The sequence below is a fragment of the Lithobates pipiens genome, unplaced genomic scaffold (assembly GCF_037356315.1).
Source record: "Lithobates pipiens isolate NorthernLeopardFrog02 unplaced genomic scaffold, aLitPip1_a1.2 Scaffold_18, whole genome shotgun sequence".
Classification (NCBI taxonomy): Eukaryota; Metazoa; Chordata; class Amphibia; order Anura; family Ranidae; genus Lithobates; species Lithobates pipiens.
In genome coordinates, this window is record NW_027507758.1 from 134,381,779 (window position 1) to 134,409,505 (window position 27,727).

At 44.0% G+C, this 27,727-nt stretch overlaps 1 protein-coding gene across 1 annotated transcript; it reads left to right on the forward strand.

Annotated features, from left to right (window-relative positions):
- Window positions 1–1,090: 1,090 nt before the first annotated feature.
- On the forward strand, window positions 1,091–25,995 carry PDCD2 (programmed cell death 2). The gene is made up of 6 exons (XM_077486146.1): window positions 1,091–1,459; window positions 7,796–8,041; window positions 12,338–12,481; window positions 14,655–14,776; window positions 21,331–21,444; window positions 23,151–25,995. Exons 1-6 carry the CDS (start codon window positions 1,174–1,176, stop codon window positions 23,310–23,312), a joined length of 1,074 nt encoding a protein of 357 aa, XP_077342272.1. The 5' UTR covers window positions 1,091–1,173; the 3' UTR covers window positions 23,313–25,995.
- The last annotated feature ends 1,732 nt before the right edge of the window (window positions 25,996–27,727 follow it).

The window sequence follows — 27,727 nt, forward strand, 5'->3', positions numbered from 1 at the left end:
ATGTCCGATCTTAAACAGGGGGACCAGATCGAAACACAAATCTTGTCCCTCTTTTTCAAACTTAATAGAACTTTAGAAAATCTTTTGATAGATACATAAATGCAAAAATGAATCCCTTTGGGTTATGTGTGAAAATTTTTCCGAATTTAGACCAGATCAGTGGGGAATGCAAAAAGCAATGGGAAGACAATTTAAAGTGGTTGTAAACCCTTACAAACCACTTTGACCTACAGGTAAGCCTAGATTAAGGCTTACCTGTAGGTCCAAGAAATATCTCCTAAACCTACATGGTTTAGGGGATATTTGCCGAAAGACATGCGCCGTAGACAGCGGCGCGCAGGCGCACTGAGGGGCATGCGCAGCAGAGAATCTCAGGAAGCATAGTCCACCATGTTTACTGATGGCGTGAAAAAGGTGGGGTGTTTCGTTGACCCGTCAGAATGTGTAATGGAAGTGACGTACCGCCATATTTCTACACCTTGCATTCCTCCACAGTAAGGATACACTGAGAAGGGGGAAAGAGGGCATCTTGTTACACCCAACAGAGTTTTGCATTTTACACTAAATTTTAACAGTAAAGTGTGTTTATATAGTGAAATACAGTACTTAGAAAATCCGTCTGAAAGTTTAGATGTTTCATTTTAAAAGCAGCAAACTTCTGTCACATTATGTGATCAGCAGGCTTGCCACTGCTTTTAATTCAACATCTAATCAGTCAGACGGAATCCTAACTGCTTTATTTCTTTTTTTAAAAAGGTGTTTATTTTGATTTTGTAACATAAAAATAAAAGACGGACTGTAATTACAGATGTGTACACTGCACATAACCTAACTACTGTATTTCACTATATTATAAACTCATTGTAGTGTTAAAAATAAGTGTAAAATGCAAAACTCCGGTGGGTGTAACAATATGTCCGGTTTCCCCCTTCTCACTGTATCCTTAAAGTTGGGGAGTGCAAGGTGTAACAATATGGCGGCGACGGTACGTCACTTCCGTTACACATTCTGACTGGTCGACGAAACACCCCGCCTTTTTCCGCGCCGTCAGTAAACATGGCAGACTGTACTTCGTGAGTTAATCTACTGCGCATGCCCCGAGCGAGCCGCGCATGCTCTGCGTAGCCTGCTGCCACCTCCCCCCACACGTGGTAGTTATTTGTGGTGCGGGTGATGGCAGCTTCTGTCAAAGTCATGGAATTGGGTTTCGTTCAGGAGGTGGAACCATGGCGGTTGCGCAGCCCACAGTTCCCTAGTAAGGCGGGAGGCCGGCCAGCGTGGTTGGGTGAGGCGGGGGTTCCGGGCCCCGAGTCTCTGCAGTGCGGACTGTGTGGGAAGCCCCTGGCCTTCTTATTACAGGTGTACGCCCCGTGTACGGGCTGCTTCCACCGGACCATCTTTATCTTCTGCTGCCGGGACCCCCAGTGTCACCAGGGGGCGGAGAGACGGTGCTATAAAGGTAAGGTTCCCAGCTCCTCCCCCATACTCCCCATTCAGTGTTGTGGTGATAGAGACTGGTGCTTCCTAGGATACACCACCACCTATAGTAATGAATGGCGGGAGGTGGGTGCTCCCTGCTGTCCCCATTATAACACAACTAAGGGCAAAACTTGTTTGTATATCATTGGGGAGATGCATGACATCTGTTTTGGTTTTTGAATCCAACTGGGGAGATTTCCCTTCACTTCCTGTCCCATAGCCCAAACAGGAAGTCAGAGAAAATCCATCCCAAGTAAGGGAATCCCTGGTTGTCACCAGAACTAGCTGGCAAATATTTACATACAGTCCCACTCGTTACAGCTTTCTCAGAAATTTCACCCATATCTGCATCTGGATTCCTTGGGAGCGATCTCTTTCCCCTGATCTGATCCAGGCGAGTTCGGAGTTAGACCTGTAGGCTTTCACGTACCCCACCGTCCTCTAAGCAGATGTAGGGATTGTGGTAATGGTGGATGAAGCAGTGTCCATGATGTTCGGAGTGGCTCCTCCGGTGACGGTAGTGACAGAATCTCCCTCTGGGATACTGGTTGGCATATACAGCAGACTCGTTTACATCGGCATCTCCCCGTTCTTCCTCGCTGTGAGACGATCGCGGGACCTATGGTCACGGAGCTCCCAGCGGGCGCCTCTTAATGGGCAACATTAATCTGCCTGTATGTGCCCTTCTTCCAAAGTATATCTGCGTGAGGCAATCAAGTAGCGGTTAACTGGCAATTGTGCAGTCGTGCGACGTTGCACCCAATCAAAATTGATGTCTTTTTTTTCTTTTTCCTACAAACAGAGCTTTCTATTGGTGGTATTTGATCATCTCTGCGGGTTATTTATTTATTTTTTTGCGCTATAAACAAAAAGTAACAATTTTGAAAAAAAAAAAAAACACTTTCTGTATTGTAATATTTTTGTAATGATAAATATACTCCATAAAAAAATAAATTCTTTCCTCAGTTTAGACCAGTATGTATTCTACACGTTTTTGGTAAAACAAAATTGCAGTAAGCGTATATTGATTGGTTTATGCAAAAGTTTTAGGGTCTGCAAAATAGGGAAAAGATTTATGGCATTTTTATTGTAGTAATGTCGGCCATAAGCAACTTATTGCTGCAGACTGACACTTTGTGGGAACCAGTGACAGTGATCAGTGCTAAAAATATGCACTGTCACTGTCCGAATGACATTGGCTGGGAAGAGGTTAAAGGTCTAGAGCGATCAAAGGTGTTAACTGTGTGCCTAGCCATTGTTTTAGTGATGTGTGCTGCTTTTAGGCTTCATGCACACGAGACGCAGATGCAAACGCTGCTGGACACATGTTGTAACCGGCTTTTAGAAACGCGTGTTTTGCCGCGATTTTTACCGCGATTTAGCGGCGTTTTACCGTGTTTGCGTCTAGAAGCGTTTAGTTAAGCTAACATCATAGACCCTCCCCAGCTCAAAAAAACAGTATTATTAACTATTTCAGCAATTTTGTGAGACCAGAGTGAGTAGCAGCAGCTGTGAGAGCTGCAGTGTACTTGTATTTAGCGTGACACATGCCACGGCACCTGCCACAAGTTGTGGATTGTCCACTTGCCACGTCACTTGCCACGTCATCTGCCACAAGTTGTGGATTGTCCAACTGCCACGTCACCTGCCACAAGTTGTGGAGTGTCGACTTGCCACGTGACTTGCCACGTGACTTGCCACGTGACTTGCCACGTGACTTGCCACGTGACTTGCCACGTGACTTGCCACGTCACCTGCCACAAGTTTTGGATTGTCCACTTGCCACGTCACCTGCCACAAGTTTTGGATTGTCCACTTGCCACGTCACTTGCCACAAGTTGTGGATTGTCCACTTGCCACGTCACTTGCCACATCACCTGCCACGTCACTTGCCACAAGATGTGGATTGTCCACTTTCCACGTCATCTGCCATGCCACCTGCCACAAGCTGTGGATTGTCCACTTGCCACGTCACCAGCCACATCACCTGCCACAAGTTGTGGATTGTTCACTTGCCACGTCACTTGCCACGTCACTTGCCACAAGTTGTGGATTGTCTACTTGCCACGTCACTTGCCACGTCACCTGCCAAAAGTTGGGGATTGTCCACATCACCTGCCACGTCACTTGCCACATCACCTGCCACAAGTTGTGGATTGTCCACCTGCCACATCACCTGCCACGTCACTTGCCACGTCACTTGCCACAAGATGTGGATTGTCCACTTTCCATGTCACCTGCCATGCCACCTGCCACGAGTTGTGGATTGTCCACTTGCCACGTCACCAGCCACATCACCTGCCACAAGTTGTGGATTTCCACTTGCCACGTGACTTGCCACATCACCTGCCACATCACTTGCCACGTCACCTGTCACAAGTTGTGGATTGTCCACTTGCCACATCACTTGCCACCTGCCATGTCACTTGCCACAAGCTGTGGATTGTCCACTTGCCACGTCACTTGCCACGTCACCTGCCACAAGTTTTGGATTGTCCACTTGCCACGTCACTTGCCACGTCACTTGCCACGTCACTTGCCACGTCACTTGCCACGTCACTTGCCACGTCACTTGCCACGTCACTTGCCACGTCACTTGCCACGTCACTTGCCACGTCACTTGCCACGTCACTTGCCACGTCACTTGCCACGTCACTTGCCACGTCACTTGCCACGTCACTTGCCACGTCACTTGCCACGTCACTTGCCACGTCACTTGCCACGTCACTTGCCACGTCACTTGCCACGTCACTTGCCACGTCACTTGCCACGTCACTTGCCACAAGTTGTGGATTGTCCACTTGCCACGTCACTTGCCACGTCACTTGCCACGTCACTTGCCACGTCACTTGCCACGTCACTTGCCACGTCACTTGCCACGTCACTTGCCACGTCACTTGCCACGTCACTTGCCACGAGATGTGGATTGTCCACTTTCCACGTCATCTGCCATGCCACAAGCTGTGGATTGTCCACTTGCCACGTCACCAGCCACATCACCTGCCACAAGTTGTGGATTGTCCACTTGCCACGTCACCTGCCACATCACCTGCCACAAGTTGTGGATTGTCTACTTGCCACGTCACTTGCCACCTCACCTGCCACGTCACTTGCCACAAGATGTGGATTGTCCACTTTCCACGTCACCAGCCACATCACCTGCCACAAGTTGTGGATTGTCCACTTGCCACGTCACTTGCCACATCACCTGCCACAAGTTGTGGATTGTCTACTTGCCACGTCACTTGCCACCTCACCTGCCACGTCACTTGCCACAAGATGTGGATTGTCCACTTTCCACGTCACCAGCCACATCACCTGCCACAAGTTGTGGATTGTCCACTTGCCACATCACTTTCCACGTCACCTGCCACGTCACCTGCCACAAGTTGTGGATTGTCCACTTGCCACGTCCCTTGCCATGTCCCCTGCCACAAGTGGATTGTCCACTTGCCACATCACTTGCCACATCACCTGCCACAAGCTGTGGATTGTCCACTTGCCACGTCACCAGCCACATCACCTGCCACAAGTTGTGGATTGTCCACTTGCCACACCACTTTCCACGTCACCTGCCACAAGTTGTGGATTGTCCACTTGCCATGTCCCTTGCCATGTCCCCTGCCACAAGTGGATTGTCCACTTGCCACATCACTTGCCACATCACCTGCCACAAGCTGTGGATTGTCCACTTGCCACGTCACCAGCTACGTCACCTGCCACAAGTTGTGGATTGTCCACTTGCCACATCACTTTCCACGTCACCTGCCACAAGTTGTGGATTGTCCACTTGCCACGTCCCCTGCCACGTCACCTGCCACAAGTGGATTGTCCACTTGCCACATCACCTGCCACAAGCTGTGGATTGTCCACTTGCCACGTCACCAGCCACATCACCTGCCACAAGTTGTGGATTGTCCACTTGCCACGTGACTTGCCACATCACCTGCCACGTCACTTGCCACATCACCTGCCACAAGTTGTGGATTGTCTACTTGCCACGTCACTTGCCACATCACCTGCCACGTCACTTGCCACAAGATGTGGATTGTCCACTTTCCACGTCACCTGCCATGCCACCTGCCACAAGTTGTGGATTGTCCACTTGCCACGTCACCAGCCACATCACCTGGCACAAGTTGTGGATTGTCCACTTGCCACGTCACCTGCCACGTCACCTGCCACGTCACCTGCCACGTCACCTGCCACGTCACCTGCCACAAGATGTGGATTGTCCACTTGCCACGTCACCAGCCACATCACCTGCCACAAGTTGTGGATTGTCCACTTGCCACATCACTTTCCACGTCACCTGCCACGTCACCTGCCACAAGTTGTGGATTGTCCCCTTGCCACGTCCCTTGCCACGTCCCTTGCCACGTCCCTTGCCACGTCCCTTGCCACGTCCCTTGCCACGTCCCTTGCCACGTCCCTTGCCACGTCCCTTGCCACGTCCCTTGCCACGTCCCTTGCCACGTCCCTTGCCACGTCCCTTGCCACGTCCCTTGCCACGTCCCTTGCCACGTCCCTTGCCACGTCACCTGCCACAAGTTGTGGATTGTCCACTTGCCACGTCACCTGCCACAAGTTGTGGATTGTCCACTTGCCACGTCACCTGCCACAAGTTGTGGATTGTCCACTTGCCACGTCACTTGCCACGTCCCCTGCCACAAGTGGATTGTCCACTCGCCACGTCACTTGCCACGTCCCCTGCCACAAGTGGATTGTCCACTCGCCACGTCACTTGCCACGTCACCTGCCACAAGTTGTTGATTTTCCACTTGCCGCGTCACCTGCCAGGTCACTTGCCGCGTCACCTGCCAGGTCACTTGCCGCGTCACCTGCCAGGTCACTTGCCGCGTCACCTGCCAGGTCACTTGCCGCGTCACCTGCCAGGTCACTTGCCGCGTCACCTGCCAGGTCACTTGCCGCGTCACCTGCCAGGTCACTTGCCGCGTCACCTGCCACAAGTTGTGGATTGTCCACTTGCCGCGTCACCTGCCAGGTCACTTGCCGCGTCACCTGCCAGGTCACTTGCCGCGTCACCTGCCAGGTCACTTGCCGCGTCACCTGCCAGGTCACTTGCCGCGTCACCTGCCACAAGTTGTTGATTTTCCACTTGCCGCGTCACCTGCCAGGTCACTTGCCGCGTCACCTGCCAGGTCACTTGCCGCGTCACCTGCCACAAGTTGTGGATTGTCCACTTGCCGCGTCACCTGCCAGGTCACTTGCCGCGTCACCTGCCAGGTCACTTGCCGCGTCACCTGCCAGGTCACTTGCCGCGTCACCTGCCAGGTCACTTGCCGCGTCACCTGCCAGGTCACTTGCCGCGTCACCTGCCACAAGTTGTGGATTGTCCACTTGCCGCGTCACCTGCCAGGTCACTTGCCGCGTCACCTGCCAGGTCACTTGCCGCGTCACCTGCCAGGTCACTTGCCGCGTCACCTGCCAGGTCACTTGCCGCGTCACCTGCCAGGTCACTTGCCGCGTCACCTGCCAGGTCACTTGCCGCGTCACCTGCCAGGTCACTTGCCGCGTCACCTGCCAGGTCACTTGCCGCGTCACCTGCCACAAGTTGTTGATTTTCCACTTGCCGCGTCACCTGCCAGGTCACTTGCCGCGTCACCTGCCAGGTCACTTGCCGCGTCACCTGCCAGGTCACTTGCCGCGTCACCTGCCAGGTCACTTGCCGCGTCACCTGCCAGGTCACTTGCCGCGTCACCTGCCAGGTCACTTGCCGCGTCACCTGCCAGGTCACTTGCCGCGTCACCTGCCACAAGTTGTGGATTGTCCACTTTCCACGTCACTTGCCACTTCACCTGCCACGTCCCTTGCCACAAGTTGTGGATTGTCCACTTGCCACATCACTTGCCACCTGCCATGTCACTTGCCACAAGTTGTGGATTGTCCACTTGCAATTGCAATTGTTTAAAATATTTTTCTAATGGTTTTTCATCATTTGCAATCATTTTTGAGATTTTTAATGTAAAAAATAAGGTCACCTTTAAAAACGCAAACGCGGCTAAACGCGGTAGCGGCGTTTTGCCGCGTTTTGCGTCTGAAACGTGGAAATTTTTGCTTCTGAACGCATTTTTTTGCTTCTGGAAAAACGAGATTAAACGCAACTGCATAAAAACGAAAAAAAGAGACTGTGTGCATGGACACATAGGATAACATTGAATGAGTTCAGGGGCAGTTAAAAAAACTGTCCAACTGCATCTGAACGCGCGTTTAACTGCGTCTCGTGTGCATGAGGCCTTAGCCGTCGTAGCTGCATGAATTGTATGAGATGTCTCTAAACCAGATTTCTCTTTAGTTTTTAGGAACCAACTCCCTCGGAAAAATGATACTTATTCCTATGGCCCACCGCCTGATTCACCTCCACCTGCAAGTAAAGATTCCATAAGCTTCCAGCTGAAGTGTGGCCTTCGTCTCTGCAGAGTGTGCGGCTGCTTGGGACCAAAAACATGCTCCAAATGTCATAAAGTCAATTACTGTAGCAGAGTACATCAGTTGATGGATTGGAAGTTACAGCATAAACAGCTATGTAATGAGTCATTTGGTAAGTTGAATTGGTGTAGGAAGTAGGACTGAAACAACTAATCTATTAATCGATCATGAAATCTATTTCATAATTAATCGGTCAGTATCATAATGGGGTTAAACAAAACCAAAAAGAGCAAATAATCGCTACTGTAAATATTACTTTCACAATACTACGATAAAAAAAATTAACCCTTTTACAGCAGTGGTGATCTACTTTTTTTTTTTTTTTTTATTTTTTTTTTTTTGTTTTAAGCCCTTTATTTTACTAACTGTCTTAGACCTGGTTCACAGTCATGTGTTTTTTGGTGCTTTTTACAGAAACGCACTACAATTAATTTTACATGGTTTCCTATGGGACACGTTCACATCTATGCTTTTTTTAGCCGCTGCGTATTTGGAAAGGGTCAAGGACATTTATTTATTAAACGAAAGTCGCACAAAAGTCAAAACGCACTGCAGAAACAGATCAAAAGCAAACTGCATAGGGTGAGAATATTCAGACGAAAAATCTTTGTACATTCGCTGAATGAAAGAATGTTGAAATTTTCACTTGTTTTTAATCTGTTTTTAAAATGTAATTTCTCAATGAAAACCACATACACTGTCTGAAAATTCCTTTAAACAAGAAGTTTTCTATTTTCAGATTTTCCCATTGTGGTTGAAAAGGAACATCGATTTGACCACGCTAACGATTAGAAAATCGAAAGAACGTTTATAAAAAAAAAAAAAAAAAAAAAAAAAAATGTGATCTCTTGAGTCTGATATTTACCAGATTTACCCTTTTTAATAGCATATAGAGTATATCTCTTCTGTCTGATATTCTCAGAGTGGATTAGATATATTGCTCCCTAACCATATAGTTATTAATATTTACCACTGCATAGAGATATTTAAGAATAAATTGCCTTTTTTTAAACTTTACATATTAACTAAATTATACACCACACTTTAACCACTTTCAGACCGGACCAATTTGCTGGTCAAAGACCAGACCACTTTTTGCGATTCGGCACTGCGTCGCTTTAACTGACAATTGCGCGGTCGTGCGACGTGGCTCCCAAACAAAATTGACGTCCTTTTTTTTCCCCACAAATAGAGCTTTCTTTTGGTGGTATTTGATCACCCCTGCGGTTTTTATTTTTTGCGCTATAAACAAAAATAGAGCGACAATTTTGAAAAAAACGCATTATTTTTTACTTTTTGTTATAATAAATATCCCCCAAAATATATAAAAACATTTTTTTTCCCTCAATTTAGGCCGATACGTATTCTTCTACATATTTTTGGTAAAAACAATCGCAATAAGCGATTATTGGTTTGCGCAAAAGTTATAGCGTTTACAAAATGGGGATAGTTTTATAGCATTTTTATTAATATTTTTTTTTTTTTTGTGACTGCGACATTGTCGGGGACCCATCGGACATTTTTGACACATTTTTGGGACCATTGTCATTTATACAGTAATCACTGCTATATAAATGCAGTGATTCCTGTGTAAATGACACTGGCAGTGAAAGGGTTAACCAGTGGGTGGCAGTGTAGGGGTTAAGTGTTCCTAGGGGTGTGTTACTAACTGTGGGGGGGTTGGGCTTTCATTTAGTGTACACTGATCTCTGCTCCAATCACATGGAGCAGAGATCAGCGTCACTAGTTGCTAGGCAGAATGGAAAAATGTTGTTTACACAGCATTTCCTCCATTCGGCCGCTCCGTGAGATGATCGCGGGGATGCCCGCGGCGATCGAGTCCGCGGGTCCCGTGACCGGACTCATGGGGGTCCCGACCAGCGCGGGAGCGCGCCGCCGGCGGCGCGCTCCCGATGGCAGGGCGGCAACGAATATTGGACGTACCTGTACGCCAATATGCCTGCCCGTGCCATTCTGTCGACGTATATCGTCGTGCGCTGGTCGGGAAGTGGTTAAAAAAAAAAATGTTAAGGTTATTAACCAATCGATTATATAAATAATTGTTAGTTGCAGCCCTAGTAGGAAGTCCTTAACTACTTGCCGACCATGTTATAGCAAAATGACAGCTACAGCATGGTTGGGCCAGTTCGGGGAGGGCATCATATGACGTCCTCCCGTGATCGCGCCTGTTGCGGCGCGCTCTGTCATCAGCTGTGTCCTTTGGACACAGCTGATCACAGATCAGGGTAAAGGACCAAATCAGTGACCACTGGTATCCTGCTAGTTACAGTGGAGTCACTAAGCATAGATGTGAAGGGACATTATTTACAGCATTGCCAGGTGAAAAAAATCTTGGAAAAAGTCCTAAAAAAAAAAACTAATTCGACCATCACATCTAAGGACTGGCAATATTCCGTTTTTTAGTTTGTGTGTGTGTGTGTGTGTGTGTGTGAATGTATGTGCATGCACGCGCTGCCCCAAGACCCTCCTCTTTGCAGTAACAATAAAGCCCAATGTCTCTTCTGTGCTCTGACTGGACAGCCTCTTGATGGCCATGGTAGTAAGCTATTTGGCATGCATCCTGTTTACCATCACTTAGGGATGCACCGAAGTTTCGGCCAAAACTGTCTTGCCGAAAGGAAAAAAACGTCCGAAAATGGGGTGGGGCTCCGTCCCCTGGCGCCGCCTGTTTCGTAGGAGAGCCGCTGCCGCCTGTTTGATTACAGCGCAGGGAACATGACCGCTTTCATTTCAATAGCTGTGTTCCCCGCTGCGTGCCGTCACATACAGCCCCTCCCCCTTGTCTGGGGAACTTTGATATACAGATCACCCGTCCCAGAATTGGACGGGTGATCTGTCAAAGTGTCTGGTCAATGATCATTGACATTCCATCACAATAGAAGAAGCACTTGTTTAGAGAAAACTAAAACAAAAAATATGCTACGAGATGTGACATGGTTTAATTGTAGTGCACATATAGCTCATGCCGAGAACTTCTGACTCCATCTGAACACTTTGTCTTCTTTACACCTACAGCAAGTGGTGTAAAAAAATAAAAATAGTTTTTCAATATATTTTCATACTTGCAGTTAATTTTGACAGTATCTGTTAGGCCGCGTACACACGCGGGGACTGTTCGCCCAACTTTGTCCGTCAAACAGTTTCGGCAAACAGTCCGCTCAAAATTAGCATGGACGGACATGGCCACACACGACGGACGAACAGTTTGCTGAAACCGTGCGCGATGACGTGAACGGCACGTACGACGGGACGAAAAATACGACGTCCTATACACTGCATTATAACTTTCGGCGTGAAAATCCTTTCTGAGCATGCGCGCAACTTTGTTTGACGAACAAGCCTACACACGCGGGGACTGTCCGCTGAAACAAGGTTTCAGCGGACAGTTTTTCGGAATTTCCGAAAAACCTTGTTCAGCGGACTGTTCGCTGAAACTGTCCGCTGAAAGCCCACACACGAGCGGACTGTCCGCTGAAACTTGGTTTCAGCGGACAGTTTCAGCGAACAGTCCCCGCGTGTGTACGCGGCCTTAGAGTAACTCAACTTTTGAGAGAAAACATTCCCCTCTGGTTAATTTATGTCCATTATAAGGATTTTAACAAATGTTGCAGATTACTAGCTTTTTGTTCTGAAATAACTGATGAGTAGTTTTATATTTATCAATCAGCTGCTGCAGGGCTCGAGTGAGGAAAAGTGACTGATGGGGTCTGCATCCCTTTAGACATGATTTCTCTTTGGGAGTATCTCACCAAAAATTGTGTTAGTTGCAGGGGATGCCTGAAGTCTGATTTGTATCTTAGTGCAGACCTCTGGGGAAAATCGGTGGTCCAATCACACAAGCTGGAAATGACATGTCTGGGAGGGGGGGGGGGGGGGGGGGTGCATTTTGTATACCATTCTGGTAGCCATATTGCATTTTACAGAAAACTACAGCACTGCATATTGACAAGGAAAGGTGTGTGTATATATATATATATATATATATATATATATATATATATATATATATATATATATATATATATATATATATATATATATATATATATATATATATATATATATATATATATATATATATATATATATATATATATATATTTTTTAATATTACAATATGACTTAAGTTGCAATTATATTCTCCCTCTGCCCCTCTCGGTGTTCGTCTTTGAAAAAATATCTAACAGTGTGTAGTATTCGTACAGGAAAGTCCATTTGTTTCAAAAACAAATGTTAAAAGCAAACAAGCCAATACATGTACTGAGAATTTTCGTGTGCATGTACCAAATACAATTTGAACATTGTTGGATGATATAAATATTTTAGAACAGACCTGATAGTGCACATTCATTGTATTTTGAAGCATGATCCTCTTCTTCTTGTTCAGATGTGCAGGGTGTTCAGGTTGCAGATCATGGATTCCTGTTTCCAGAATATGAAATTGTCACAGAACCAGAGGAGACAGATTCTGATGACAGTACAGGAATGGAGTTGGACACTTTTACATCAGAGGACACATCCTCGTGTATTGGTAAAATTACATCTGTGGGGGAAGGGTGTTTTTGGTTTTATCTTGTGTGTGTGTGTGTGTGTGTGTGTGTGTGTGTGTGTGTGTGTGTCTCCCCCCCCCCCACAATGATATATCCAAAATACAAGCTGTGTGAAGTTCTAAAACTATCCAACGCTTGCATAGATGAGGGTTTTGTTTTGCGTATTTTAATGAGGACTGCAACATTATGGCAGACACATCGGACACTTTTGACACATTTTTGGGACCATTGGCATTTATACAGCGATCAGTGCTATAAAAATGTCACTGGCAGGGAAGGGGTTAACTGTGTGTGTGTGTTTTTTTTTTTTTCTAACTGTAGGGGGAGGGGACTGACCTAGAGGGCATGACGAATCGTGGTTCCTAGCTACTAGGAACTCGTGATCTCTCTCCTCACATAACGGATGTGTGTGTTACACACACACACACACACACACACACACACACACACACACACACACCCCTATCCCTGTTCTGCCACTTGTGGCCGGCAGTCATCGCGACCGACCTGCCTCAAGCATCGGCACCCCCTCAAGTGCGGCACGCACACTTGCTATCCTGTTTAAAGGAGCTGACGTACAGCTAAGATGGCTTGCGGGATTGTGATGACAGCTAGTCGGCAAGCGGTTAAAGTAATTGTAAAGTTTGTTTAAATAAAAAAAATTATATGTATACTCGCCTACTCTGTGCAGTGGAGAGCAATACAGATCCTCCTTTTCTTGGGTCCCTCTTTGCTGCTCCTGGCCCCTTCCTGCTTGTGCTATGGGGGCACCTGAGCCGAGCTGCATTCTGACATTTCTCTCTCTCGGCTAACTGACTTTGACAGCCGCAGGAGCCCATGGTGCCGCTGCTGTGTCTCAGCCAGTCAGGAACGAGAGTCCCGGATGGCTGAGACACTGGACATTGCTGGAGAGAGATGGGCTCAGGTAAAGTTTTTTTTTTTTGGGAGTGCTGAGGAGACTGCTACACACAGCTTTTATCTTAATGCATTAAGATGATAAAAAAAAAAGTTGCCTTTACAACTCCTTTTTTTTTTTTTTTTTTTTTTTTAGATTTACTTTACTACTAGTTTGACAGCTAGAGTAGAAGAGTTTATTGTAATGGTGGAATTTCTACATGTTCTAAACACCTCACTATATGATTATCAATATAAGAGGGAAACATTTTCTATCTGCATTCTTTGAAAGCGACACATACAGAATGGTGCAATATAAGGCCCCATACACACTAGATTTTCTGCAGATTTTTATTTTCAGATTTATCAAAAAGAGAATAGGAGGCGAAGGGGAAGCGTTCAGAAAATAGGTAGGAGACTAGAGAGGACTAAAGAAACTGGGGATGCTACTACCTTGGTGGTATGTATATTCTATTCTTTAGTCTTATGTATACAGGTTTAAAAATACAAAAGACAATACAGCACACATCATGGTATCTGTATGAATCCACATACTAGAAAGGCCCCTTTCACACTGGGGCGGTGCGGGCGTCGGCGGTAAAGCACCGCTTTTTTTAGCGGCGGTCTGCGGCCGCTAGCGGGGTGGTTTTAACCCCTGCTAGCGGCCGAAAAAGGGTTAAACCCACCCGCAAAGCGCCGCTTTGCTGGTAGTATAGCTGCGCTGCCCCATTGATTTCAATGGGTAGGAGCGGTGAATACACCGTTCCTTTCACCGCTCCAAAGATGCGGCTAGCAGGAAATTTTTCACCATCCTGCTAGCGCACCGCTCCAGTGTGAAAGCCCTCCGGCTTTCATGATGGAGTGAAAGGGGCCGGTTTTTTCAGGTGTTATTTTTAGCGCTGTAGCGACTGAAACCCGCCCCAGTGTGAAAGGGGCCAAAGAATTATACCAAGGGAAACCTTGTATTCCTAGTAGTGGTGCTGTTCTAAGCTACTCTGTTAGCCAGGGGTGTTGCAGGACCTTTGCAGGGTTTTTAAATTTTAGGTAGATTTAATTGGTGTAGGGGAGCAGGGGGATAGAAAAAAGGCTACAGAACTGGTTAGTGACAAAAGTAGCTGCAAAATAGTAGAATGTAAACTAGAGTGGTGTGCCAAGCGCAGCATTCAGGTCTTTGTGTATGTTGTCTGTTTTTTTGTTTTTGTTTTTTGTTTTGTGATTTGGAAATATCTGCTCATAGCTAACAAGCGGTGTACTTTTTAGAATCGTCCTTTGATGAATTAAAATTGGATGAGAATGAATTGAGTGCTATGGCAAAACAAGAAACCAAAGACGACAAGGTTTTTAACAGCTTCAAGAAACGGATTTCGTCAGAACCAGAGCAGGTAACAGTCCGATTTTCTCCAAGCCTTCATCTATGTGTGCAATTTTAAAGCTCTAAGGCTTCATGTACAAAGGATGTTTGAAAACCTCTTCTGAAAGCTTGAGCTTGAGAGCTAGTAACCCACGGTTAAAAAATGTCTTTCCCTCTACCCTTCCCCTTCAGTCTGTCTTTTTAACATTGCAAATGGTCAAATGATTCCTCATTGAAAAGTCTATAAACAAACGCTTAACGCGAGTTACCGCTGTTACAAGCATTTGGCATTTCAAATGCCCTTAAACGCAAATTTTTGCTTAAAAAAAATTCTTCTAACCTCAACTGTTTCTAAACTATTATAAGCCCGAGTGTACATGTACTCATAAGATAACATACAGGAGAGTTCAGGGGCTGCTGAAGAAAGCGACCAAATGCTCCTAAACGTCCGTTTACCAGCTGCAGTGTACATGAGGCCTTACAGAGTAGCGAAATGCATTTTGCATACCAAAGGATTTGTTTTTCTGTGCAGCCAGTTTTTGTGATCTAGGAACCCATACCAGATGACACAGCCACATGAGTTGTAAAGGCAGAAGGGTTTTTTTTTTTCCTTAATGCATTCTATGCATTCAGATAAAAAGCATTTTGTGTGTAGCAGTCTTCTCAGAACCCCCTAATACTTACCTGAGTCCCATCTCTATCCAGTATTGCTCATGAGTCCCTCAACTGTCCAGGACTCTCCTGGTGACTGGCTGAGACACAGCAGCAGTGCCATTGGCTCCAACGGCTGTCATTCAGTTAGCCAATTGGGAGAGAGGGGGGTGGGGCTGGGTCAGGGCTCTGTCTCTGAATGGACACACAGAGCTTTGACTTGGCTCAGGTGCCTCAATAACAAGCTTACTGTGGGGGCACTCAACAGGAGAGAAGGGCCAGGAGCAGTGAAGAGGGACCCCGAGAAGAGGAGGATCTGGGCTGTAAAACTACTTCAGAGGAGGCAAGTATAAAAAAGACTTTATAATCACTTTACAAAGCATGGTCAAGAAGCCAGCTTGCTGATTGGACAATAATGGAGACTGATTTGGTCATCAATCTCACGTCCACCATGTTTATTGCCAACACAAACCCCGTAGTGCTGTTCTACAGAGGATTATTGGGGAAGGTTTGTGATATTGAAACCACTAGGTACTTGCGACAGCTACAGAAAATGCATGTGGTGGCAACAAAAAACATGCCTAAAGCCACGGTTTGCTCACATGTTCAGGCATATCAAGCATTTGGGTGTTCATTTGACAATTTTATTTTATTCTGGCAATTTGAATGCTGAAGTGCTAAATGTGGCCAGCATTTAGGTGCGTTAACAGGCTTTTAGAAGTGTTGGACTTTTTTTTTTTTTTTCCAGCCTCTAAACACTCCCCTTCTAATACACCTGCAAATACCTTTTATGTACATGGCCACATAGGCTAACATAGAGATGGTTTTAGAGGCTGAAAAAAGTCAAACTTTTGAGTTTAACAGGGCTGTAGCACAACTGCAAGCTGAATGCTTGACTTGCAGTTGTGTGGTCCAGCAATGTAAAAATTGCCATTATGCAAGCCTGAGACTTTGCCAAACTCCTGATGGGTGTTCTAGAGATTGGGTATAGTGGTAGTAAGATTTGGGGGAGGGTTGAAACAAGAATAGAAGAGATGGGGCGCCTCCATCGTTTAATTCGAACTTTAAGTTGTAGTGATGGAAGATTTTAGTACTCCACACTGGGTGCCGTGTGGCTTGGTAATTGGTGCTACCAAAATCTGGATCGTGTGGTATGCACGCTATACTGCAAGCAGGAAGTGCGAGTACATTTGCGCTCCACCTGCCACTTCTGGTTGCAGCAGACATCTCTTCTGCCCCGCCAGAAGTTCTGATTGATGTAGTTTCTGGTGCAAAGGCTCAAAGTACACAGTAACTGGAGCTGCCTGGCTCTCCAAGCCCCTCTAGTGGTACGGTAGCCTATTGCACGAGCTGACTGGCCGCTAGAAGCCCACACATACCCGGCGGGGAATTTTAACCATTCTCCCCTGAAATAATAGGGACCAACGGGCAAAGTATCATAATTGCAGAGCTGCCATCCACACAGGATGTGAAGCCCGTAGAGTAGCCACCGCCAGCCCAAAGGGAAACCATAGGGGATAAAACTGGTTGATAACTTAAATATAAGTGAATGAGCATAGAGGTGTAGATATGTATATCAGAATGGAAGGAAAGGCATATAACGGCTCATAGCAGGAGTTACCCCAGAAAAAATGCCAGTGAAACCTTAGTTTGTGCAAACCCAATCGCATTAAGTGCATTAGTAGACTTGCATCTTATATATTTATCATAGCGTTATAAAAAATGGTCTGGCTAATTCCGACTATAAATGCATTACCATCCAGATATTCCATATTGGTTGACAAAACTATATCTGGATGAGCTAGAGGAATAAAATTGAGCTTAGAAATCCTTTAAGCCAAAGTGCATATTAACATAATCATGGAAGTTAAAATCCGTTGGAGATATGTGGAGTTGTATACACTTTAGTCCACATAGTATTTATGCAACTTGTTAGAGAAATTGACAATATGGGTATAGAAAATTCTAAAATATAAAATTAGTTGGTTAATTATACACATTTTGAGTGATAATCTAGAGGGTGTTTTTTGATCTAAAATTTCCTACCCGCAAACCCAACATATATCATGTAGTGGCCCTACCTAGTCATACAAATTACGAGGAGAAACAACAAAAAAGAAAATGGTCTTTAGTTTTTTATTTCCTACCTGCTAAATAACTATTACTGCCGATTGCCATACATATACAAGCTAGGAGCAACATGCTCGTTTGACAGAAGAGAGCCTGGGACCTCTATTGGACAGTTAAGGGTATGTCTCGATTAGAGAGGAGTGAACCAAGATTAAAAGCCCCATGCAAAGTGGGATGAAAGAGGGATTCAGAAGGGTGTGAGATTTTACCAACCAGAGAGTCGTGGGACTGCACCATACTAGCCAAATTTTCAGGAGCCCCAATGGGGTTAGACTACATTATGTAGTTCAATCACTTCGTTCAGACCTTGAGGGACCAAGGATCCTAAAGTGAATATCCAGAATGCCTCTCTAGTGCATATTTGGTGTTTTTTTGGCAGTGTCAAGATCTTTGTCATGGCCTCAATCCCAAAGACTCTTAGGCCATTCGGAGAGCTATTATGGGCCTCTTTGACGTGTCGTGGTATGGAGTAGTTATTTTTCAGTTGTGATAATACTCCTGTTCTCTCCCCCCCCCCCCCCCCCATTCTTGTTCTCATAGGTTGTGGAGTGCGACCAAACTATAATAGTCCACAAGGACAGAGGGGACCATATATTACAAATGGGGTCCTTGTTTGACCTTGTGGCTTTTGCCATCCACTCCAAACATCTTTCCAGTGGCTCATGCACTTATAGCTACCCTTTTGATCAAACACACTGGTCCAGGGTTTATTTAGACCTTTGTTCCCGATTATTTATTTTATCTTAACCCTACTTGGGGCAATAATACTACTTAGGTTGGTCTTTCGTCCTGAAGACCAGGTTTGGGTGTGAAGGCAGACTGGTCCTCCAAGATTGTATCAGATCTAAGTATTTTCCAATTCTTTCCAAATTTTTGTATCTGTTATTGTACCTTGTACAAAATCTCACTTGTGGCCTCTCGTTGCTGGCATCACGCTTTGCGAGTTTTCCTACTTCCGTGGAAATGCAGTCGTATAACTGAAGGTACTTCTGAAAGGCCTCATCAATATGCATATCCCTTACCCTATACCCTTTTTAAATTTGCTCTTTAACCGCCAAAAGACGGCTACAGAGCAGACGCTAACGTCCCTGGACGTCCTCCTGTTTACTTCCATAATGCGCGCCGCCGCGGGCGCGCATCGGGGAAGTTCTGTGTTGGCCGTGTCCCTCGGACACAGCCAATCACAGATCGTGCTAAATGGCCAATCACAGTGTCCATTTAGCACTCGATCTGGCTATCCAATGAGAGGTGATCTCATATGTAAACATATGAGATCATCTCATTGCCAGCTCCCCTCCTCACACAGACAGCGTGTGAAAAGGGAGAGCTTCCGTGCTGCAGCGACTGTGACAGTGAGTACACACACGCCCATCTGTCCCCGGTGCCAAGTGTCATCAGTGCCACGTCAGTGTCGCGTGTCATTGTCCTGGTGCTCCAAGGCCTTCAATAGTGTAATAGGTAGTCAATTTAGATGTGTAATTTATGCTCCTAGAACACGTGATGGCACTCCCTGCATGTTGGGTGTCTCTAAGTGGCCAGGCTGTGAAAGTCACACACGTGGTATCGTAATACTCAGGAGGAGTAGCAGAATTTAATTTGGGGTGTCATTTGTGGTATACACATGCCGTGTGAGAGAAATCACCTATTACAACAACAATTCTGTGGGGGGAAAAAAATTAAAAAACAAAAAAAATCTTCATTTTGCAAAGAAATGTGGGAAAAAAATGACAACACCAAAAACCTCACTATGCCTCTTACTAAATACCTTGGACTGTCTACTTTCCAAAAAGGACAGATATATGTAGCAGTGTAAACTATTGCCAAAATTTATGAAGAAATTAATAATTTGCATAATTTTATCACAGAAACAAAGAATTTATTTATTTTTATTTTTTTTCAAAATTTTCGGTCTTTCATTTATAGCATAAAAAATAAACCCTGAGGTGATAAAATACCACCAAAAGAAAGCTCTATTTGTGGGGGGGAAAAAAGGACAAATTCATTTGGGTACAGTGCTGCATGACTGAGTAATTGTCATTCAAAGTGTGAGCACCGAAAGCTGAAAATTGGTCTGGGCAGGAAGGGTGTTTAAGTGCCCAGTAGGCAAGTGGTTAAAATCCGTCTGTTACTCATAGTCCTTCTTAACCACTTCAATACCAGGCACTTATTCACCTTCCTGCCCAAGCCAATTTTCAGAGCTGAATTTGAATGACAATTGCCCAATCATGCTACACTGTACCCAATTTTTTTTTTTTTTTTTTTTTTTTTTTTTCCTAGCATTTTGTTCCCACGAAATAGAGCTTTCTTTTGTTGGTATTTTATCCCCCTCCTGAGGTATATGTATGTAAAATTTTCTCTTTTGACACAACAAATAAAGACTGGAAATATATTAACCACTTCCCACCCAGCCAATGCATATATATGGCCGGGTGGGAGCCGTCTACTCCTGATAGGACGTTCAGGAATGTCCTTCAGAAGTAGCGGGATCTCGCGTGTGCCCGCGCAGCGGCACGATCCCGATGTGCTCGTGTCACCCGGACACGGCACATCTCAGATCGGCAGGAGGGCTCTGTGATTGGCCCTCCTGATCACATGACGGCTGTGTCCAATCACGGCCGTCATGTGATGTAAACAAACAGCCGGTTGCTAAGCAATCGGCTCTCCTCTCCTCACACGGAAGTCCTCGCTGAGGAGAGGAGAGCAGATCGCTGCAGCCGGCTGATGATCAGTGAGTATGAGCTGTTTTTTACAGCTTTTTACTCACTGATCATCAGTCTAGTGTAAACACACAACACACATGTCCCCAAAACGCACATGTCCCCAAATAATAAAAACACATGTCCCACTAAAATCACATGTCCCAATGATTATCTGCACACATATGTACGTGATCACCTGCACACATATGTACATGATCATTTGCGTACATATGTCCCTGATCACACAAACCAATTATTATACACTTAACGGAATTTCTTTTACCAAAAACATGTAGTAGAATACATTTTGGCTTAAATTTATGACAAAATTTGATTTTATTGGATTTCTTTTCAAATAGAAAAAAGAAAATATATAGTTTTTTTTTTTTTTTTTTTTCCAAATTTCCGCTTTTTTTGCGCTTATATCGCAAAAAATAAAAAACTGAGTCGTGAATAAATAACACCAAAATAAAGCTCTATTTGTGCGAACAAAATGATAACTATTTCATTTGGGTACAGTGTAGCATGACCGCGTAATTGTCACTGAAAGCACTAGAGCGATGAAAGCTGAAAATTGGGCTGGGAAGGAAGGGGGTGAAAGTGCCCTGTATTGTAGTGGTTAAAAAAAAAAAAATCCTTTACAAAAAAAAAAAGAGTACTTTTTTTTTTCTTCACTAACGGCCACTGATATGGCTGTGCTTATGGGTGGCATTGCTGGGCATCACTGAATTTGTTCCATAATGGTGCCCATTTGTGTGAGAGCTTTAGTCATACCTTTTCACATCTTTATTGATGTAGTAGAACAAACCATTTCAGTCCCTGGAAATGTGAGTCTGCACACCAGAGGCTGTTGCTTGTGATTTAAACAGCATTGGTTATCATTAAGTCCATGCAGCATCATTATTTCATCATCTAAATCTTTGGTAATGTACAAGATCAGTGTGTCCTCCCTCTTTCTGTATGTTTCTAAATGGGTGTGCCAAGGGTTCCATGGCAAGTGTAAAGAGGGGCAGCAGGCACCCTTGTCTGGTACCTCATGATAATGATTTGAGTCCTGAGTATCTGAGCCAGTCAGTGTTAATGATTTGAATCTAATTTGCTACAGATCCTGAGGTATTGTAAAGGTGGAGATCCTCTCTGGCTGTCGCTTCAACATGTTCCAGAAAAGGATGATATTCCCAAGTGTGCATGCGGAGCCAAAAGGATGTTTGAATTTCAGGTAAATAAAACTATTTTTTTTTTTTTACACTTTTTAATTTTACATTAGTTGTAATCATGCCATCTTTGGTTCTGTCCTTGATGACCTGAACTGCTTAACAAAATGAATAAAAAGCTAAAGCTGGAATTTTAGCAGGGAAAAGCCCAGGACCAGACTGTTTTACCGCACACTACTATAAAGCTTTTCCATCACATTTGCTCCCACAACTTTTGAAGTCCCTGAACCATCTTAAAGAGACTAGAAATATCCTGGATGACTTTTTGAGGGCCCATGTCATACTACCCAAACCTTATAGAGATCCATTGGACTGCTCCAATTACAGGCCTCGCTTCTCAACATAGATTTTAAACTTTTTGCAAAAGTCCTATTGAACTGCTTGCGCCCATTGTTGCACATAATAATTGGACCAGAACACGTGGGTTTCATGCCCGGAAGGGAAGCTAGAGACAATGTAACGAAAGCCCTAAATTTAATTCATAGGGCGCATTCTGATGGTCTCGAAGGTATGCTTCTCTCCACAGATGCGGAGAAAGCATTTGGGGCCCCCCACCCCAAAGCACCTTGTCCCCATGTTGAGGACAAGGGCCTCTTCCCGACAACCCTGGCTGTTGGTTGTCGGGGTCTGGGGCGCTTATCTTAATCCGGGAGCCCCCTTTAATAAGGGGGCCCCAGATACTGGGCCCCCCCACCCTATGTGAATGAATATTGGGGTACCATGTATCCCTACCCATTCACCTGGTGAAAAAAAGTGTAAAGAAAAAAACACACAACATGAGTTTTTAAAAATTTATTGGATAGCTCCGGTGGTCTTCCGTCTGGGGGGGGGGTCTTCTTAAATCTTAAGTTGCTCACCAAAGCGAAACATGCCGGAGGAATGGGTTTCCCAAACTTCAAAAATTTGCTATTTAGCCACACATGTAAATTGCATAATTGATTGGCATTGTCACGCAGGCAGTAAGGACTGGGTAAGTCTGGAAGATGATACAGGACCTATACCAATCAAATATACACCTTGAATCTCATGGGCTTTATGCCCTATGTGACTGAAAAACCATCCAACAATAGGTGCCACACTAAAAGCAGCACAGAAAATCAGTAAAACCACCAAACTGATTTCATCACCAGGTCCCCTGACTCCTATACACCACAACCTGGAGTTTCCTCCTGGCTTAACGCATGTAGATGAAATGGGGGGGGGGGGGGGGGGGGGAGTACAAAACCACTGATAGCAATCCACTGCTTTGAGAAAGACAGACAGAATAAAAACATTACAAGAGCGCCAACAAGTTAATGGACAAGAAACATTCTCATTGGGAATATTGCCAAATCCACAGCTTTGTCTCAAACCCCACTAAACGTACTCACTATACTGATGACTTCAGTTGCACTATAGACGGGTTTAATAGTGTCTAGTGATCGACTATCTCATACTGTCTGTATAATGAACAATCTTCTGTGCAAGATGACATTAGAAATGTGTACCTTTATAGGCGTTACACTGTTGGCACTGTATTGTTGTAATAACACTGTTTATTTTTCAATAAAACTTTGAGTTAAAGCTGGAATTTTGACAACAGGCTAAAGGGTGTGGGGGTGTGTGGTGTGTTTTTATTTTTTTTTTTTTTTCTTCTTCAGACAGTATAACTGGGTACTCCTAACACACCTGTAGCATCTCAACTACTAATTGAATACTATGTTAATTTTAGGTAATGCCACAGCTTCTGAACCATCTGAAAGTGGACAGTCTTGAAGAAAGCATTGACTGGGGTATTCTAGCAGTGTACACGTGTGCTGCCAACTGCAATGCAGAGAAACATTATGTGGAGGAATTCCTGTGGAAACAAGATGTGCCAGGAAATACCATGTAAAATATGCTCATTGTAAATGCACTCAGCATTTTGGAGGATATTATTTATTTATAAAAGGTGGTGTTTAATATGACAAAGTATTTAACTGCACTTTATTTGATGAAGTTCTATTTTTTAAGAGTTACACCTGTACAGAAAGATGTGTGGGTTTTTTTTTTTTGTATTGTTTTGTTCTTTGTATAGAAAGAAGTCTAATTTTATAGAGTAATGCCCTGTACACATGGTCGGACTTTCAGACGGAAAATGTGCGATCGGATCGTGTTGCCAGAAAATCGTGTGTGGGCTCCATCGGACTTTTTCCGTCGGAATTTGACACACAAAGTTTGAGAGCTGGATCTAAAATTTTTCCAACAAAATCTGATTGTTTAAATTCCGATAGTGTGTAGACCCATTCCAAAAGACAAAGTGCCATGCATGCTCAGAATAAATTACGAGACGAAAGCTATTGGCTACTGCCCTCTTTATAGTCCCGTCGTATGTCTTGTATGTCGCCTCGTTCTGAAAGATCGGATTTTCTGACAACTTTGTGCGACTGTGTGTGTGTGTGTGTGTGTGCAAGACAAGTTTAGGCCAAAATCTGATGGATTTTTGTCGTCAGCATGTCTGACCGTGTGTACAGGGCATAAGGCTTCATTGTCCGGAAGGCATGGCACTAGGAGCTACTGCCTTGGATAAAATAGCTGTCAGATAAATAAAAATTATATGGTACACCCCCTTTTCATCTAACATTGCCAGCTGTAAACAAACAAAAAAAAAAAACTCCTGCTTCTGGTACCCTCCATGAGAATCCTGAGAGACTGCTTCTGCGGAATACTATCTATCTATCTATCTTTTTCTTTACATTTTATAGCCTTCCCATGCTCCTTTTAACAGTTTGGATAGTCACAAAACAAACCACCCTTTGTTGGACTCAGATGACTATAATTTTTTTTTTTTTTTATTAAAAACAAAGTAGTTAACATGTGACATGCTATGCTAAATGGATGACTGTTGCTTTAAAAATTGACCCTTAAAGTGCCTTATTTTGCATATCTGTACCTACTTTTGCTGTAGGAGGGTGCCACTGGCTGTCTGGGAATAATGGTAGTATAGCTTGTGTGCCTTTTGTTAGACTTAATTCTAGCAAGGCCCCCATCTTGCTGGAGGACAGGCAATTATCTTGTTTATTTGGTTGGCTACTTTTTGGCACATCCGGAATGATCTACAAATGCATCATAAAGTATCATTGGCAAGTGCAGGTGACGGAACACACTGAATAGGTTCAGTAAGAAACCTTTTCTTGTTTTTTTGGCAGCAACTGAGGCGCAGTCAGCTCATAATACTTGAGTTACACCAGGTACTATGGGCAAAATACTATATGGACATGATGATGCATCTCTTCCTTGACATTTTGGCTTTTCTAAGGCCCAGTTCTCATCCCAAGGTCCTTTTGGGGTTTTTTCTTGGTGTGCTTTTCCTGGCTTTTTTTTTTTTTTTTCTAATGCAAAATATTTAGTCTTAAATGTTTTGTTTTGAAATATTTAATATGAAGAATGAACCAAGCCAAACCTTCTTCAGTAGCCTGAGAAATGGCGATGAAGCCTGAATCTGAAGATCTTGGATGCTTTGAGGCCCTTTGTGATGTCTATAGTGTTTGTGTTGGCAAGACTGTTCTAAAAGATCTGTGTAAAACATGATTTTATGTTTTTACAGACAGTAATAAATTGAACTGCATTGGAAGTAGAACCATGTTTCTGTGGTAATCTGAGAGAAAATAACTTCTGTCATCTGCTTTCTCATGCTGCGGAGAATGCTGGAATAGTAAAGCAATTGAGGATAAAGCATACATAGTTATTTAAAGTTTGGACACCCTTATACAGAAACCACATCCTCCAAGTTTCTAAAAGTCGCTTGCCTGTTTTTGCTTTTAGATTTTTGCCTGCAGAGTGCTTATATTTCACAACTGTTACTAGGTTGTCCTGCATGCACTTCATGTTTAAGGTCTGTTTATGAACATAATCTGTCACTTTTAAGAAAATGTGACCAGTTCTCTTAGGTCCCCCATTGATACTTGCTTTTCTACTCCTCTGTTTGAGCCCAGGCCCTCAAATCCTATCTGTAAGCTCCATGTCTGTCTATGGTGGAGCTAATGTGGGGGTCAATGACCACCTTTATTGACCCAAGCAACTTTATTCACGCTTGGCATTTGACCACTCATGCCTAGGCACTGCATCCTGGTGAGAAGGCTGCATGATACCCATGAATGGGCAAAGTGCAGAAATATCATGTTCCTTTTTTACTTACCATTTAACAAAACATGTAATTTGATTGGAGGATCCATCTATGGAATATTTATTGGTTAACTGTTTTGCATTTATTCACATTACATATGTTTTTTATAAATAGTTATTGTTTCTGAATAAAGACTAGCAATTTCTGTTTAGCTTCATGGTCAAGTCACAGCTTAGCAGCACTTCTCAGTTTGAGCTCCTTGACTTACAAACTGTTAGAGGAGAGGGAATTGGTACAGCACCTGGGCTGTGTGAGTGTTCAGCTTTTACATGTTTTACAAAGGGTATAAAAACCCAGGCACTACATAGCAATATAAAAATAGACATGTGAAATCTTGTCTGTGTTCCCATCTGTTAGTGCTATTTCTTGCAGCTCTGTTTAAAGGCTTCAATAAATGTTCTGTTTTTAAGCAGTTTTTATTCTTATTTTTTTGTCCTTTAATTTTCAGTAACCTAAAACATACTATCGGGGTCCTTGCTTCATAGTACATATGCTAAAGCAGCTATAAAAAAATAAAAATAAACCTACTGCAAAGCTTAAATAGATTTAAAATTGTATTTATATATAACACTGGACCCAGCCAAGAATAGATATATTCTGGCCCTTAGTCTAATGACATTAACCTGAACTCAAAGTGAAAAAGTACCTGGGGATTTTTTTAATACTAAATTCTAAAAAAATAGTCCAGCACTGGTGTCCACGCACTCATGTGTCTTCAGTCTCCGCTGTATATCTGCATTATGCCTCTGACTTGCCAGTCGGTGCTCCCAGATTAATAGAGTGGTGTAGAAATTAATTTCCTTTGCTCCAATTTCTGGTGGTAGCAATTTGTAGAGGCAGCTAATCCTTTAGACTTTTTCATTTTATTTCTATTTTCAAATCCCATTTTATATTTTTATTTTTCCCACTTTTATATATTCCGCGGCGCAGTATTGTATAGAAAAAATTTAATATGGCGCTCAAATATATCTACCTATTAATGTGTATTGGTGCGCTGCAATCCAATGCGCCCCTTCCCTCTGCTAGGAGAAATATATGTAAATTGTGTTTGTGAATTGTGCCCGCTATCTCTCTGTGTAACACAACTTCTATATCCTACTGTGCGTATGATTCAATTATATCTCAAATTATTAAACTAGAATTTTTTACCAATTGCAAATCATTCCAGTGCTTCAAAAAGATAAGTTGCAATTGGTAAAATACTAGTTTAATAATTTTGTGAGATAATTGTATCATATGGACAGTAGGATATAGAAGTTATGTGTTGCACATACTGGTGCAGTATTGCACACTATTTTCCAGTGCTCCCCAGATGCTCTCTCCTAGGTGCAACAGCTCAATGAGAACTTGAACCCTTCCTAGAGAGGAGAGAACAATGGCAAGGCCTCCCAAACATTTCTCACCGCCTCAAAAATCTTCTGGAAGATGCTTTCCAGGAATTGGCTGGGGCATGAGTAATTTGAATCTCTCTGTGCCTTATATTCTGGACACTTCTTCCAAAAGCAGGTAAGAGAAATCAAACACCCCTTTTAGGAGAACCATAACAGACAATACCAATAAATCACTGCTCCACTAACTACAGTGAAGCCAAAAACTAAACATTAGTCTAGTGCAGGGCGCTACATCAGCTTTTGCTTAGACACATGTTCACTTCCTAACGGAACGCTTCTTAAATTTCAAAGGCCACTCCGATTTCTGACCTGTCACCTTTGTTCAAACAAGCATTTGTTGTCAAAGGGTAGCGTCTTGGTTTGCTTCCTTGAGTCAACACATTGGGGGCCCACCATAAAAAAAAAACTACCATATGGAATTTTCAAATCATTACCGAGAAACCCAAGGCTCTTGAAAATGGGAAAGGAAGTGTGAAGGTGGTGTATATTAGCTCTTGTGTCTACAGAAACCTCTGACTCTCCTGCAGCCCAGTGGCAGTGGGAGGAGGCATATACCTTCCTGAAAAGTACAGCTGGATCAGGTTTGTAGTTTGACCTTAACCCATCAATAAAATTATAAATTAAGATACCATGTAGACCAATACAATTATTTCCATTAAGTAATCTGATTCTTGATGATAGGTACCAATTGATGCGGTTCTAACTTTGAATTTGCCAAGCCTACAATAATGCAACTTGAAGGGTGTCTAGCTG